This window comes from Rhopalosiphum padi, chromosome 1 (genome assembly GCF_020882245.1).
Source record: "Rhopalosiphum padi isolate XX-2018 chromosome 1, ASM2088224v1, whole genome shotgun sequence".
Lineage (NCBI taxonomy): Eukaryota > Metazoa > Arthropoda > Insecta > Hemiptera > Aphididae > Rhopalosiphum > Rhopalosiphum padi.
In genome coordinates this window covers 18,156,463-18,174,382 of record NC_083597.1, presented here as the reverse complement: position 1 = coordinate 18,174,382, position 17,920 = coordinate 18,156,463, and the positions used below count along the sequence as shown (strand labels likewise).

Genomic DNA, 17,920 nt, shown 5'->3' with positions numbered 1-17,920 from the left:
AATTAATCCGTATGACTACTTGCCCGTGATTACTGACTAGAAAGTATCACGTGTTGTGTTATTTAGTATTATAATTATTTTTCCAACACATTTTTTTTCACACCCAAGTTTTGGTTACATGGTATACATGACATAAATATTATGTCGGATAAACTTTAATAAAACTACGTGTATAAATCCATATTACAAAGGATGTCAAATTTAGACATTATAGGAACAAGTATGATATAAAATGTCGTTAACTTGTCAAGCAGCTAAACGCCTTATATGAAAATATTATTTTCAAATATGCGTGAAATAAAATTCCTTTATTATTGTCTTACAAATTAATTTGGCAAATAAATAAACGCACAGTTTGTATTACGCTCGACACTATCAAGCTTTTTAATGTTCAGCCAACATACATATACATTAACATAACAATATGGTACTGCGTATAACATGAATATAGCATAAAAAATATTTATTTATATACGATATGATTGGTCGTAATAAATTTAAACATAATTCCAAATGTTGAAGAGATCATTCAAAATGTATATGAGGTATATGAGGATATATTTTTAAATTTGTTTGTGTTTATTTTAAATTATTATAAAAAAAATATGTTTAGTTAAAAAGTTTGGGAATTTAACAGACGATCCTTCTTAAGTTGTTGTTATTGAGAATTTAAAGTCTTTATAGACGATTTTAGTTGTTTTGTTGTAATTCAAAAATATTTGCGGGGACTTACTTTTAAGTATGATGAAATATATTTTACTATACACAATGGCATAGGTATTTAAAACTATGGTTGAATTTATTATTCTGTTATTTTTCTTTCAGTAGGTACTTTTAGTTTTTTGCGTGCAATAATTTATGGATAAATCCGAATTTAACACATCCATTAAATGTTAGATTAGGTTACAATGTATACTCAACGCCTTCTATACAACAGGGCGGACAATTATAATGTACAAACGAAGTTATTATAAATTCGGGAAAGTAGGTCCATGAGAGTTTATGATTGTTCATTTATGACGTCGATAAGTGATTATTCAGATGTCGTGACTTATGTAAGTTGTATATGGTGTGATTCTTATTCTGATTTTTGAACGTAAACATCTTCATCAGAAATATCTGTTATTATAAATTAGTATAAGTAAGTTCAATCATGTATTGCGTAAATTGCGGCCCGGGTATTTTTGAAGCGTATACGTACATATTTTTATCCCGGAAAATTAAAAAAAACACATGCAAAGTGATACATATATTAGATACATAATTTACATAAAAAATTAATAAACATGGGACGTATTTATAGCGACCCCAATAATTAATTATATAACATATAACTGAATTGTTATTATTTCTTGTGGCTCTCATTGAACAATAATTATACAACATCAAAAATATAATTTATAAATTAATTCATATCGGGTTTATATTTCACACTGCTTATAATACGCGTAAACCGGCTTATAAGTATAGACTATATTTCCATAATTAAATCGTATTTATTTTCTCTACTTTCATATTCACATTCTAATGCTGTCTAAGATTTTTTCTGAAATTAGAGAAGATCCCATTTAAAAACAATAGTTTTATGTAGCACAAAATCAAATTTCGTTTTTTCGACGAGGATCAGGGGGTTATTACCAATATATTTCTGTCTTCGATTTAGCATTGGAATTGTATTATTAATAATATGATAAATAATAAAATTACACGTGTAGTTATGTAATGTGTGTTTTAATGTGTTTTAAGGCCTTGCACAATAATTAATATTATTAAAGTCACGGCAACGAAAGACTGCATCGTATAGGTACCTTAAACATTTTAATACTATTAATATTGGATTATCTTATAAGTATTATTATTATCTTATTATCTCTATTATCTTTTTTTTTATCTCAAATGAAAAATTTCAATCGATTTAATTAACGGTTCGTTTGACATTGTATTGTAACTAGTAACAAACCTTCATCAGTTAATGATGGATTTATCGGATCTGTCATTTTAGTTAATGATAGGTATACTGCAAAGCCTTTGCAGCAAAGGGGTTTATTTTAGAATTATTAGTGTTTACTTACTTTATTTGTTGTCATTATACAATATTATACGTGTATCGACAAATAACAAATTATATAAAAAAAGAAAAAGAAAATAGTTGAATAGATAATTTCTTGACCTAACCACTTAATTAGAAAAAGCCTATAGTATATAATATCAAATCTTATTAATATGTCATTAGATAAATGTTATAATACTAATTTATTAAATCGTAATTTTTTTATTAATGATACTTAGTTATAATAACTATAATTTATAATAGATCCGCTTTGACATTGATATTATTATACACATTAGTATTTTGTATATAATATTTTCTAAGTTGGTTAGTGGTAGCCATAATCAGTTATCAAAACGCTTATCCCACAAATTACAGTTTTTATTATTCTAATCATATTTGTAACAAATTTTCTAATTAAGAATAAAATGAATATATCAGCAATACACTTAACTTTTACATAAAAAATATATTATATACATACAATTTGTTTTTGCGAAATAAATCAACTCAACATACTTACCATCTAGAACTTCTATAGAAATTAGAAATTAAACACTAGGTAACTATATTTAAATGTGTCATTCTTCGAATTTGACAATAATTAAAACATAATTCAAAAAACAATTATTTTTTTTGGTGACAGTTTTTAATTGTTAGCAAAATTATGTATTGTTCGTTTTATGTAGTAAGTACGTAAGTTTATTGTTTAATTTAATTTTAAAACAAATTTGACACGTTAAATTAATACTATAATGTTAATAACTTCAACACTATTTTTAGTTGTAAATGATAAGACAACCAAGGAACACATATTTTCTATGTTTATATCTTTCTGATTTATCTCTATTTTCAATTTTATTTATCATTACAACGATTATTTGATATTTTTTAAATCAATTTAATTAAATTACCAGTTTAAACACACATGCAAGTATAACTAGTGGCTAACATAATTAACTGCTATCTAAATTGTTGTACAAGTTTTATTCTCTTATACCTACATTCTTTTAAATTGATTAGTGAATCCACCTATCTACGCGTATGGATTTCGATTTTTTCCTATAGTTGTTAAAGTTTACGTATATTTACAAATTTATAAATATGACTGTAATCTATGAGTTAAATTTTAATTAATCGTTAAATCAATGCATACGAAAAACGATTCTAAGCAGATACCGTCTGTCAACCTATATGAATATATAACTAAGTAGGTATACTTTATTATACATTTATGTTGTTATTTTAGTTATTTAGTATACCATTTTTAATACGGTAAGCGTTATAGACAACAGTCTAAAATTAATCCAAATATTTTGAAAATTCCATTGTACAGTTAAAATAAAATATAATAATATACGTAAAAGTTTCAAGTCCTTAAAAATATTTTTAAATTACAAGAACACTAAAAACAACTAAAATAATTATTTAACGTTCAAATATAAAATTTCTTCAATAATTGAACTTAGAATGTCTCTTAGGAAAATTGTAATAAAATATTGTTAGATGTTTGGGTTTCAATAAAAATAACTTATAGGAACCTTTTATTTATTTGTCAAGCCTTATAATTTATAAAAATTTAAAATTTAATTATTTTTAAGTAATTTTAACGAATATTGTCAATATCAATACATTCATTTCTCTCAGAATATAAAAGGTGTTATAGAAAAGAGCAATTGATTTTCAAATAACCTTATAGTTTATTATAGTTGAATATATTTATTTTTTACAATAACCTTGGATTATTTTATTCTAAAAAAATACGGATTGCAAATAACTTTGAAATTAAACATTCAAATATAAAATTATTTCTCCCAAACAAATACAAATAAATGATAATTATGTATTTAATAATTATTATACTTAAAATTTAAATTATTTATTTATATTTTTAGTAGAGTTCGATTATTTTGTTTCAAATATTAATTACCACTAAATACCACTGTGAAGTAGCCTTACTATCTCATCATTATTAATAAACAGACAGTATTAAAAAATATATTTTTTATGTAAAAATTGTTTTATTTTTTTTATTTAGGTGTTATTAAATTATATAATAGTTTTAAATAATAAGTTGTAAAAAATGGATTTTCTTATTTTAAAGCATATATTTGTTATTTGTTATTACAAAATGTATTATTATTGATTATATCGACTTGTTGATTGATACATATATATATTAATAGATACTGTACTGCAAACTATTCATAGTTATTTGATTTCCCACATGTACAATTTATCTTAACGATGGGATTGTGGAATAATCGATTCATATTTACACACATAAAACTTTAAACAGTAAATGTATATAATATAATATATATATATATATTAATACTATTGTAATTTATAGTGGTGTAATACCATAAACCGATTTTACATCGATTAATGTTCTTGTACTTTATTGATAGAGTACCTACATTCACTTTAAATTATATTATTAATAGTATTTATTACAGTAAGTGGAGTTTGAAATTATAGCGTTGGTTGATCTCTACCTATGTGAAATGACGAACATGAATAGATTACAAGTGACTATATCTTTAGTGACGTGACCTAAACATGTTATAGTTATGTACATAAAATCTATTAAATCATGTAGATGCTATTAAATGTAAACGTTTTGACGCGAACAAATTTAAATTGAAATAAATTAAAACCAGTCCACAATCGTTCAACCGTGTCAAATTAACATTATAATATAATAAGCTCATAGATTGGCAGATTTTAGAACAATTTATAATGTTTTAACTTACTATTCAATTTTTCAATTTTTATATCTATTCTTTATGAACTAATAATCGATTATCATAATATATGTGCTTTATTATCATTAATTGTTACTATTGTTTATATATTTAAGAAAAATGCATTTATTGAATCACTTCGTATACACGTCAACCACTGATAAATGTTAATTAGTGAAAACTGTGTTTTAAACGAATACATGAAATATTTTCATCTAAAATTGTTTTATAATGTTACAATATATTAGTGTAATACTCCAGTTATTTTCAACAATAAATTATGTTAAAAAAGTCAAATAACGATTAACGATCATGAGAATTACATTACAGTATCATTATAACCAAGTGTCATGGAAGTTTGTGCAATTCCCTGTTTCATCTTTGTAATAACTTAATTGTTAAATTAATTTTTCATTAAAATTCAAAACCTGGTATAGAAATATATATATATTTTATAAATATACAATATATAATGTAATATATTATACCTAATATGCATCAAAATATCACGATTTTTAAACGTTTATTTTATTGAATATAAAATAAATATAAGAAGATGAATTTAACCTAAATCATTCATTATTTCGATAGCTATTAACGTTTTTGAAAATATATATTTTGTCATTATCGTTTTTTAAATTGTTATTTTTTTTTTAATGAAAACATACATTTTTAATTTCTCATTTGAAAGCAAAATATGTTTGGGAGTACTTTGATATATAAAAAATTAAATTCTGGACGAGTCGCTTATAGGTTATATTTAAAAATTTAAAGTTTTTACAAGCGGAGTAGAATGGTACCAAGCCAGAGGGTTATCAGTTAAAATGTTGGTCCATTATTTCGCTCATCTAAACTTAAAATACTGATAACTAATAAGCTATTTTTACAAAATTTTATTTTTATAAATCCGATTACTTCGAATAATATTCTGTTTCAGAACTCAAAAAATGATAACGACGAATAGTACCTAATAACAAATATAATTTTTATAAAAATGTTGTTATTTGTTTTACAACGACTTAAAATTATTTAAAAGAAATGTCTTCAAAAACGATATTGTTTTTTGAAATAATATGTGCATTATGTTAAATAGATCACCTCCGTTTATTATATATACATATATATGTTACAGGCAAAGTGGGGTAGTCGGGCATTGTGCAACAATGACCGGACATTGTGCACAGTACCCATCAATTTCGGGTAAAGTAATCAGTTAGTAATAATTGTTTACTATGACTGGTCATTTTATAACAATGTCTGGACAATTTGGATTGCCCGACATTATTTTGGTCAATGTAAAAATGTACTGTATAATGTATGTAGAATTGTTAATACTCATCATTGCTCAATGATGAGGTATACTCAACACCTGTTATAGAGCTGTATGCTATAAACCAGTGGTCTTCAACCAGTGGGTCGCATACGTTTTAAAATTGGGTCACGATAAGTCTTCTTTTTAGCAATTTTAAGCAATTTTAGCTTTTTTACAAAGCTTATGTGGGTCACGAGTCCAGAAAAGTTGAAGACCACTGCTATAGACTCCCTCTAAATATTATTATAATTTATCTTAAGTACAAAGGTTATAATGAAGAAATATTTGAAAATATAAATTAAATTAATTTAAATATTGGACACGGAGGGCATAATCGAATGATATACAACATAAATTTGATGTATAAAAATATTACTTGGAAAACTATAATGTTATATCTAAATTTGTGTATAACATGTCAAAAAAAAGGAAGTACTACAAAAAAAAGGTTTAATTGTACGACCAATCCTCTCCTCGGAATGAATTTGGGTTGCCAGGTCGACTTGATCGACATATAAGCTCAGTTCGATAACATTTTTAGTTAACAACCTAACCTTAGCAAAAGCATCAAACAAAAAAGTGTAAATGTAAAGCAGCAGGTAAAATGTGTAACTCTAAGTGCCACAGTAGCAATCCATGCTCAAGTAATACATACATATAGCTATTTTTTAGTGTTACCTATTAAACTAAAAAAATAAATTACGATTACTTAGTATATTAACATGTATCTTGTATCTAATCAATATAATAATAAATAAATAAGTATAATAATTTTTTTACAATAGGTACCTATAGTTTTATTCGTGGTAATATACATTACCCTTCACGCATTCGATCATTGTTCACAATGTCCGAGCAATGTGTTTTATTTTCACTTTAACCAGTAAAATTGGGCATTGAGCACAATGCCCGACTACCCCACTTTGCTTGTAACATATATATATGTATATTAATATATATATATATATTATTCAATCAATGTGTATTTATATAAAGTATTGGCAAATACATTTTATTACTGAACATATTATTTTATACCGATGACAATCATTATTATTACATTTCTTAGAACTATATTATGTGATATTATAATGTTGTACCGTAAAATTGAGTTCAGACTAATTAATTTAAAATAATTAATGAAATGTCTGTCGTGTTAGATCACTCTGCACTTGGTTGGCATTTAATTATTTTTGTAATTTCAAACAATATTTTTAAATAATATTCTTGTCTACGACCGATTTAATTTAAACGCGTTAACAGTATTACATAATAACAATACCGTAGTTAATTACCGGCCACAAAAAGCGAAAAATGACATTATTATGTTTTACGAAAGATTCCGTGGGTATACGCATGATCCACAAGCATATTTTTCAAATCTCTTAACACATACACCCATTCATATTTATAAATAACTATTATGATGTAAATAATCGTGAACGGTTAAACAATTTTTCAATTAATAAAAAAAATATTGATGTTGGAGTTCTGGTCATGGCAGATCCTTGTATACTCGACTAGCTATTATTTCGCTCTATGTTCGATAAAATATTCAGATTTAAACACCATGAAATGAACAATATAACAAGCAAACATATGAATACTATAATTCACGCGTAATTATTTGTATGTCGCTTTTAAAATTTGTATTTTCTTCTTCCTCCAGTAAAATTTAATCACTTATTAATGTATGTATTAAGAATGATGTCTCTTATTAATTAAAAGAACTTAATTTATATTTTAACAAAACTATCGCGATCAACAATATAAAATAAATTGTGTATTTATAAGAACGGGATTTTTGTTTTTAATTATGTAACAATTATGTTTTTGTCACACATTTTAGTATACATAATATAAAAAATGGACTGGTGTATATCAAAATGGATGTCCATTAGTGCACACAAATAATTCAAACGCGTATATAATAATCGCCATCGACCCTTTCACGTTTCTTCAATCGTCCAGCCACAGACATGTTAGCACCATTCTCTGGAAACTAAAACTGAAGTGCACCTTTTGTGCGAAAAACGTTACGTTTATGTAATGAATACTATATAAAATAATAATTATTATTATCACGTGCGTATATGTATGTAATATGTATATATTATATTCCACTAATTTATCAAATCGGCAAACAGTTTTATTTCTTTTTGTTTTTGTTTTTTTGTTTTTTTGTTTTCATTCCGTTCGTTACATTATTATATTGTTTTCGATATAAAACATACGCGTGAATAATTTTAATTCTCCGCTTTCATGCGGACATAAAACATAATAATAGGTATTGTAATGTATACAAAATATATCGTTTTGGATCGTATTACTATAACGGCGCCTGTAGTTTTCCAGATAATTCATTTCTCTATTGTTTCCAACAAGTGTGTACCTAATACTTATGATGTATGTTTATATATATATATATATATTGTAAATTGCATACACTTCGTATATATACAATATTGTGTTTATCACAATACGTAATCTACATAGGTACTACGTCAGTAGGTATAATTTCTGAACATTTTTTAGCGTTGATTGCGACGAATTAATTGTGTGATAAATAAAAAAAATCTAAAAAAAGCCTGTAGTTGTTTTTAAATTATTAAATAAACATTTATCAAACCAAAGACAAATACAATAAGTATAACATTAATAAAAATCATTATGCAAATACTTAAAAGCTTATTACAATGTGTACTTAGACAAAACAATCGTATTCCATTCTTAGAAATATTAAAAACGCGATATAAGTTACATTTTTTTGTGCGGTTACAGTTTTGAAACATTTTTAACGTCATTTTAATTGTAAAACAATTAAATAATACATACATACATTTTATTATCATACTATAATTAAGAGCACGTCAATTGTCGTTTAGATGAATCGTAACGAAAATTGTTCTGCTCCACTATTGTTAATTTGTTATGTCAAATAACAACAAGAAAAATGTTTATTAATTTGTAAAATAATTGAACAAATTGAATTATATTATTTTCAGTAAATTATGAGTCATCACTTATAGCCTATAGGTATCGTTATTAATCGACCAACTTAATGTATTTAAAAATTAAGCATTCAATCTATATTCATCATAGAAATGGGCTGTTTTGTTGAAAATACAATTAATAATACAATTTTAAAATTAAATTTTTATTGTTTCAAAATTAATATATCGAATTACATTACGTCTGATGTTAAAAAATAGAAGTGTGAGTTTATACGCTCGGTAATGAATGGATACAGTATTTATTTGATGACGATAAGTAGGCAACAGTCGGTAAGCAGTAATGGTTCGTTGATCTGGGATTAGATCTTAACACTCAAACATCAAAAGTTCTGAAGAATTTAATTAGGAAAAAAATGCTTTATTATAGAAAGTTGCAAGAAAAATGACACGTTATCGACAGGGAGACAACGAAATAATGGTAGACAAATTGTATTCAAGCATGTTCTTTGTATCGAATATAACAAAAATGTGGTCGATATTCGGTTTTAATAGAAATGAACACAAATTAATAACTTAAAATGCATAATATTATGTCGATCGCATATACTTAACCATAGCCTAAGAACAAAATATATGAGTATCAATATTATTTATTAATATGCTTAAAAATTGTTTAAGTTGTGTACTTGAAGCCTATTGTAGGTCGTATCACAACCAAACTAGAAAAAATTTTGTTTCCAAGTTCAAACTTTTGCAATCCACAAGTACATAAATTCACTTTAGTAACTAGTTTAAAGCGATACAATGGTGGTGGCTTTTTTATTTATATACACTAAAGTACATTTATAGATCAAAAATTGTGTCGAGAGGATACTTTGAAGAGGGTCGTTTTCGATTTTCTTTGTAGTTTGAGCTCGAAGAAAAACTGTTCCAACGACCGTCGGAAACGTTGAAGATATTTGAAGCAAGCATGGTTAAAACCTCTGTAATGCTCCGTTCGTAATCGTTTTTCGAACGCGTTGATTTATGCAGGTCCTCTTTTCCGGCCTGGGCTTTTGTTTTCAGTTTATTTTGTTATACAATATAAGCCACGCGTGGTTGTTGTAGTCGTAAAAAACATCTCAAAATATAAGACCCAGACCTAAAAATTATAATATACCATTATGCTGGATAAAGGCCACCGCGAGATGCACAGTAGTCGTATAGGTAGATGTGAAGAATTTTTTTTTAGTATGTTATATGTATGTGTATATATAAAATATTATGTTTTGACCACATATTATGTGCGATTGAACGGGCATTTTATTTTCGGTGGCGGTGGCGGTGAGGTGATTTACGGGCACATGTTGCGCACAAAAAGGCCGACGACTACCCTTTTTCTGCAGTAGTAATCCACACAAGCTCGCCTATATTATACAATATCATCTCACATACATTATATAATATATAGGCTAACATTCATACAATATAGGTATACACAAATTATATATTATCGTATATGCATAATGCGTATAAATCACCAAAGTATAATATTAAATATACGCGTCGTGGGGTAGAATAGGTACGGGGGGTTGCATGCACGCGCACATTTGAAGGCAAAACGTTTAAAATTAATATATTAAATAACGAAAATGTTCAAATACCTTTTACTTGTTCGCTGTCAGACCAAATCAGTCCCATGTAAATTAACCAAAATATGCATGAGTGTTATACAAAAACGGACTCGAAGTAAAGACGTCGAGTTAATCTAATAATAATAATGTAGAGTTATTATAAGCCACGTAGTCGTTTTCGTTGCACGTACCAAAACACACCGCGTAACGTAGTAATATTACTTATTAATTATTGTTTTCTAGTAATCCTAAATGTTTGGTTGAAAATAATAAGTAGATACGCTGGAGTGCAGGACCCATGTGTATCATGAATAATTTAATAATTCGATTTGGTTATTGTATAAAATTGCAGCCATTGTAAAATTTAACTTTTGTCCTTTATAGCAATTAAATTAAACAATTAAAACAATTAATTTTACAATCGAGATGTTAATATTATAACACCTTTAATATTAAATAATATGAATGCACTTGCGATTTGTCACAACCTGACAAACACTGCGTTGACGGTATATTTTCAAATCAGTATTAAATATTAATCGCGTTTTTTATAGTATGAGTTTTTTAAGTAAATATTATATTTTATTATTATATCATGTAATATATTTATTGTTTTTAGCCATATTTACTCGCCGAAATAAAAATATAATCTTATCATATGTATTTATTATTGATAAATGGTCTGATGCTCAGTAGTACGATATAATTTGACACGAAATTAATATAAATTTAAAGAAATATTGAACTTAATAGACTTGAAAGTTTATATATAATTTGCAAGCTATTGAATGTTAAATAAAATTCTTAATAATTATTTGTTACACTCTGAATAAAGTAGAAGTATAGAATGGGCATTTGCCAGATGCATTATTCGATCAAATGGATTATTCTTGTCATAATTAGTGCTATAAAAATTAATAACAAAGGGAAATTCTGATCTAGAAGAACCAGCAGGAACTCTAAAGTTAATTTGAGAAGGGAGAGAAGCAGTATCAAAATGTCTATCTATTAACTGCTGCGAGTATATTTCTAATTTTATTACGGCGAGGTCATATTTATTGTACAATAATAAAAAACTGATCTATATTATACATATATTATATCGCATATGTATTGACTTGTACACCGAGCTAATACTTGTATTGGATTAAAATAACATACAACATAGTAAGTAGTCGTAACGCATATTCGTTTTTCGCAACGATCTACAATGAAGCGGCTTAGCTGTCATGTCGTAAATGAAATAGTCACCAGTGGAGGACGATAAAGTTTAGTATTGAATTTAAAGTCAGTCTGTGTACAGTGTATATTGTACAATATGTGTGTTTACGTGTTTGAAACTTAGTGGTTGTATCCGCGTCCCAAATCACTTAGCTTTAAATGTATATATATGTATTTATTTCAGATAATATGTGTATATAACCTTTCTTCGAAGGTTAAAGTTTTACGTTCAGAGTTATTTATCGTTCATCGATAACACGTGGTATACACACTGCAGCTATACGATCGAGTAAAGTAAATTTTATTAATATGGAAAATAATGATTTTTACCAAGAAAAAAATGTTAGCACTACGATTACAAAAAAAAAGATAAAAAAAAAAGTATATAATACACGAGAAGTATTATATTTTTTATTTCACATGCAAGAAAACCATCTTTGAAGATAAATAAGTTTGTGTTAAATATATTTTATATACCAGTAAGTACCACGGCAAAGGGATTTAAGAGAAGTTAATATCTGGGATTGAATAATCCGATTACTGTAAGCTTGGTGGTGGTATTGATATTAATAATATGTTAGTATTACAAGTTAAATGACGTGTAAGGTAGTAGGTACGTATAAAATCACTGATCGCAATACAAATGCACTTGAATTGCCTACACGGAGTGCCGTCTGAGATAATTATTGCAATATCGTACTTTATTAATAATAATAATTATTAATTAATATAATATACTTAAATAATAATGTAGTAAATTATAAAACACTGATTATGTATTAAAAGTCATCAGTAGCTTATTTAGGCCGGGGCCGTAGGGACCCCTAATATATGTCCAAGTTGTAGGGTCATATGACCTTTATTATTAAATTAAAAAAAAAAATACTGAAAATTCTTTTTTAATTTAAATTCTTTTTATGTTAAAAATAATTTGAATTGAAATACGAAAAAAAAATGTTCAGTAGTGGTGTATATTATTTAATTATATACGTCATTGGTTTTTAACGAGTAATTAGTTATAAAAATAAATAATCATAGGTAGCTTTGTACGCAGTAATTGCACCACAGTAATATTTTAAGAATATTATTTCTAAGACAGTGACTACCATGTTAGCTTTGCAGTTCTATAATCTATCGATGAAAATATTCAGATTTATATGTCTCGTGTCGTCTTAGTTAGTTTCCTTACATACATAACATTATAATTTATAAGTTATTACTTCTTTTTGTATTTACTTATATTACCTACATTTATATTTTATATTGTTATTACTATTTTGTTTATTAATAATGTTTAAACGTGTACAGTTTGAGTGGATGTTTAAAAAAGAAATTAAAAACGCAACGCATTGAATAAAGGGTTTTTTTAGAGATGCTATTAAAAATAATTCATATTTAAGTATGACTGCGAGATCTACGGTTACAGAAACAACTGATATTATAAGTAAATAAAAATTCCCGTCTATAATAGTTCAAATAAAATAAATGTTATATTCAAAAGTAAAACCAATTTATTTAAACTTGACATTTTTTTTTCTAAAACAAACGTTTTTACGTATTTACATAAGCTTGTTACCGCAGACATAAACAGCATTCAACGAAATAGTGTTTTAAGCTGTAATTGCTACACATGACAATTATGTGATGCGCACTTAACTAATAAACATTCCGAGCGTCAGTCGTTTAAATATTTATCGTTGATCTTTTGATAAAGTCAAGAGTACCGATAAAGTGAACGTGTGTTAGTATTATATAGGTAGCATGAAAGCTTGTTGTTTTTATTAATAGGTGCAATATATTTTCATCTACGTTTTTGAGTATTCAAATTTATAATGTTCATTAAAATAATTTCGAAATAACAACTGTAGATTTTGTGAATGATGAAATTGAAAGTTCTATAGCACCAAATTTATCAAAAGTGATATAATAATCTTAGGAGATTTTTTAACGAAAAAGTTTTTTTTTACAAATACATTGAATTTGAATACATCAGATAATGGCAAACAGATGGCCCATTTTCAAAAAAAAATAATCGGTAATAAATAATATTGTTAATTTTCTACTGCATATTATAAAGAGGAACTCTGTTCTAGGGTCATCAACTTTATTGTTATTATCACATAATAATTACAAATATAAAACGTATCGTTTTAAGTGACGTCAAATTGCAATTCAATTTAAAATAACAAAAATAACAAAATTTAAAGTTTTTAGATATTTAAATACTAACCGACAAGTTCAAAGCTGTATATTATAATTTATATTCTAGTTACTGTGAATAACTTTTTTTTTATTTCGTGGCAATATTTCACCTTTATAAAGTTTAATGTTTAAAAAGCTACTGTTGTTACTAGTTCTAGCATAATGTACAATTATATAGGTAACCAAATCGTTTAATCGTACTGTAGGTACGATTTATTAATACCTATGTTATTTAGTTGTAATAATAATCGAATCTGCGTGTGACGGTCGATGCGTGTATAATATGCAAAGCGGATATACTATAATTATGATAAAATATATTATAACTTTCGAGGAAAATAGTGATATTAAATTTGGTTCATGCTTTTAGTTCTTTTATTAAAAATATTTTAACTCGTTTTTAATAAATCACGTGTATGTGACACATTATTATTATTATTAAATATTATTAAAGCGTAAAGTCGGTCGATATTTCAATCGTACCAAGTATTAAAATAATATATATACTTCCAATATTTAACTGGACGAGGAAGGTGGTGAATAATAATGACGATATAATATTATAACGATCATGTAAATTTATGAAGTACCTACTTTTTTAAAACGATTTTTATTTTTAATACGTCCTCATTATTTACACCGTGATGGACGCGCGCCTTATTGTGTGTGGAATTTTATTTGTCGTAAACACGATGACAATGATACGACCTGTAACAATTTTTTTTTAGTATCATTAATGTGCGTGTGTGTTTTTCCTATTAAAAGTGCAGGTTTGCGAATAATTTGGCAAAAAAAAATATGGGTGGTAACTGATTATAAATGATAATATCATAATATTAACTAATCGTTGTTTATATACTGTATCTACTTGCTGTAAACAAACAAGATAGAATAGATGCAAATATTTTATTTTAATATTCGTATGTATTACAAGTAAAAATTACGTGGTAGGTACGTACTGCAATCAGGACAATTTTACTATTGCCGATTTTGATTTCAACATAGAATATTGCATCCATCCCACATTCATAGTAATATTTTCAAAATGTCACATGAATTAACCGCAGTAGTAATATCACCGATCGATCAGGTTTCATTATATTTACGAGTATAAACATGTAAGTAAAAAAAAAAAAAAGTTCGTGTTTGCGCCAACCTTCAGCTGGACGATTAATATATTATCCTGTCATTAAATAAAAAGTAATAATTTTCAATGGCATCGAATAATACTTTGGTGGATCAGTGGAGGAAGTAAATTTCCTCAAAAAAGGCTTTATATGTATACACTATACACACATACAACGTGTCTCACTGTCTCATCCTCTTTGTTCCCCATCAGTAACTTTTATTCTCATTTTATATTTCTCAAACATGATTATAGATAATTCTTAATGTATTGCAATTATATCAATTCAATTTCGAAATTGTATTAATTCAATCCTTAACATTATTAACTTTTTTCAACTCAATCATCAACTCAACGTACATATACGTATATTAAAACAAAATATTCTTAAGTATATATTAAGAACAAAATATAAATCTAAATTATTTCAACGTGTGAAACGAGGTGAGTTGAAAACCATGATGTACTCTTAAGATTCGTTCAAATTTATTGTCCAGTTTTATACACGTTGGAATAAGAGTTGGAGAACCATCATGATAGTGATACTTCGTCTAAACCTTAACCTTTACAATTACTTAATGCTATTATTAAAAGCGAGTTTGTTATTAGCTTTAACGTAGCTGGTGATTTATTTTATCTGACTATGTGCCTTTGCAAACTTTTACCAAAAGTAAACTGTGATCTTTATGAAACATGTTAACATATCAAAAATATGTCCGAATTTTCAATGACAAATTATGTGAACACGGTAAATGAAGAGTTGTAAATTTTATTTAATACATCTTTTAACATATTAAAATCAGTTAATAATGAAATAACTATGTCAAGAATTAATTTTAAATACATCAATAATAAAATCAACAGTCCCATTAAGAATATTTTTGAATTTTAATTTAGAAGTATTTAAATCAAAATTCAAAAATAAATCATTTTTTACAACTAAATTAAAAATAATATTAATTCTAATAAAGCCTGCAAAACGTTATTCCTAAATTGTATATTTATCAAAAAAATAAAATTATTAAACCTTATGTTGACTTTTGTACTTCTAATTCGAATCCACTGGCTATTGAAGCAGAGTTTTTATTATTGCAAATGAAATGAACTAGATTTAAAAAAAAAAAAGAAAGGCCATAAAATATTTTTTAATACGTTGTCTCAACAATTTAAATTGTTTTCAGTCAATTTTTTAATTATTAAATGGCGTGATGGGAAAATTTTCACTATCAACATCATCATTAATCACTTTAAAATGCTTCAAGACTTTATAAAAACAGAACTGAACAATAAAGATTAGTAAAATTAGCCCTTATAAGTGTGCATAGAGATATTGAAATTGAAACTGCAAAAGTTATCAAATGGTTTTTAAATACTTCTAAAAGGAATATAAAATTAGTATAAAACGTTAAACATTTTTAATTTTTTAATATTTATGTATATATGTATATATATATATATATATATATATATTGTTTTATATCCAAATTAGTAGTAAGAATAGAAATTTAAAATGAAGTAATTACCGTAATTTAAAAATATTGATATGTTCATAATTTAAATAATAATTTTCTAATTTCATATTTTAATGAATTTGTTTATATTTTAAAATTTTGTTGATCAAAAAATACATTAATAATTTAAACCCTTCTCCCTAAAAATCTTGTGCTGTCATTGCATTGTATTGTATTTTTTGAATTAAAAAAAAACCTAAAATAAATTTAACTGTTTTTTTTTCATATGTTATATAAATCAAAGGTTGCCGCACTAATTTATAAAGATAATAATTGACGTATATATTTTAAAAGTTGAATCATTAATTTTACTGAAACAGGTACATTTTATTTTAAATAGAATTATGTAAATTGAAGCGGATGAACAAATACTTCAAAGTCCAGACAAAAAATAAATAGAGAAGTTTATTACTTGATGGGCTGTTATTGTAAACACGCAATAACATATACATATTACAATAAACTCTAAAAAAAACATGGAGATGATTCTAAAAACATTATTAATCTACTTTAGCATAATGCTACAGATTTCTTGACATGACTTAAACTGCATAATATCTATGTATAATATCATGTAGAGATGGCCATGTCAATATATTATTGTAATATATTGTATTATTTTATGTATTATACATTTGCACGTAATTGTTTTAAAATATAATTGTTGGTGACTGGTGTTGAACCCCACATGATTAACTCCACTGAATGACACTGATTATTTGTACGTTGTACTTTTTTATTTTGCTATTTGTAATATTGTTGTATTTTTTTTTTTTTTTTATATTTACAGACTGTCTCTGTAACCGTGTCAGTAATGACGTTGACGTCAATCTCTATCGACCGTTGGTACGCCATCTGTCATCCTTTAAAGTTCAAATCTACCACCAGCCGTGCCAGAACCGCCATTATTATCATATGGATTGTGGGACTCGCCTCAGGTAATAAAATAATAAACTCTATTTGATACAGAAAGGGAAACGATGACAGTAGGTTTTATCGGAGTGACCCGTATAATAAGGCACCGGTATATGAACGAGATGATTTTTTTTAACTTCATGATTACCATGATTTCTTTAGTAATTTTTTTCCATAAATGCTTATAGTTGTAAAATGGCTAGTAATATAATGTTATAACATGCGATTTAAAAAAAACCCAAATTTTTCTTTTTTTTATCCACAATTTA

The 17,920-nt window shown here is 26.1% G+C and overlaps 1 protein-coding gene across 1 annotated transcript in view; it reads left to right on the top strand.

Moving 5' to 3' along the window:
• LOC132917150 (orexin receptor type 2-like) overlaps positions 1-17,920 on the top strand; it is a 146,767-nt gene that overhangs the window by 90,619 nt on the left and 38,228 nt on the right. Inside the window, exon 4 of the mRNA XM_060977748.1 lies at positions 17,527-17,674. Within this exon, the coding sequence (XP_060833731.1) occupies positions 17,527-17,674 (148 nt within the window). The remainder of the gene's footprint in view (positions 1-17,526; positions 17,675-17,920) is intronic.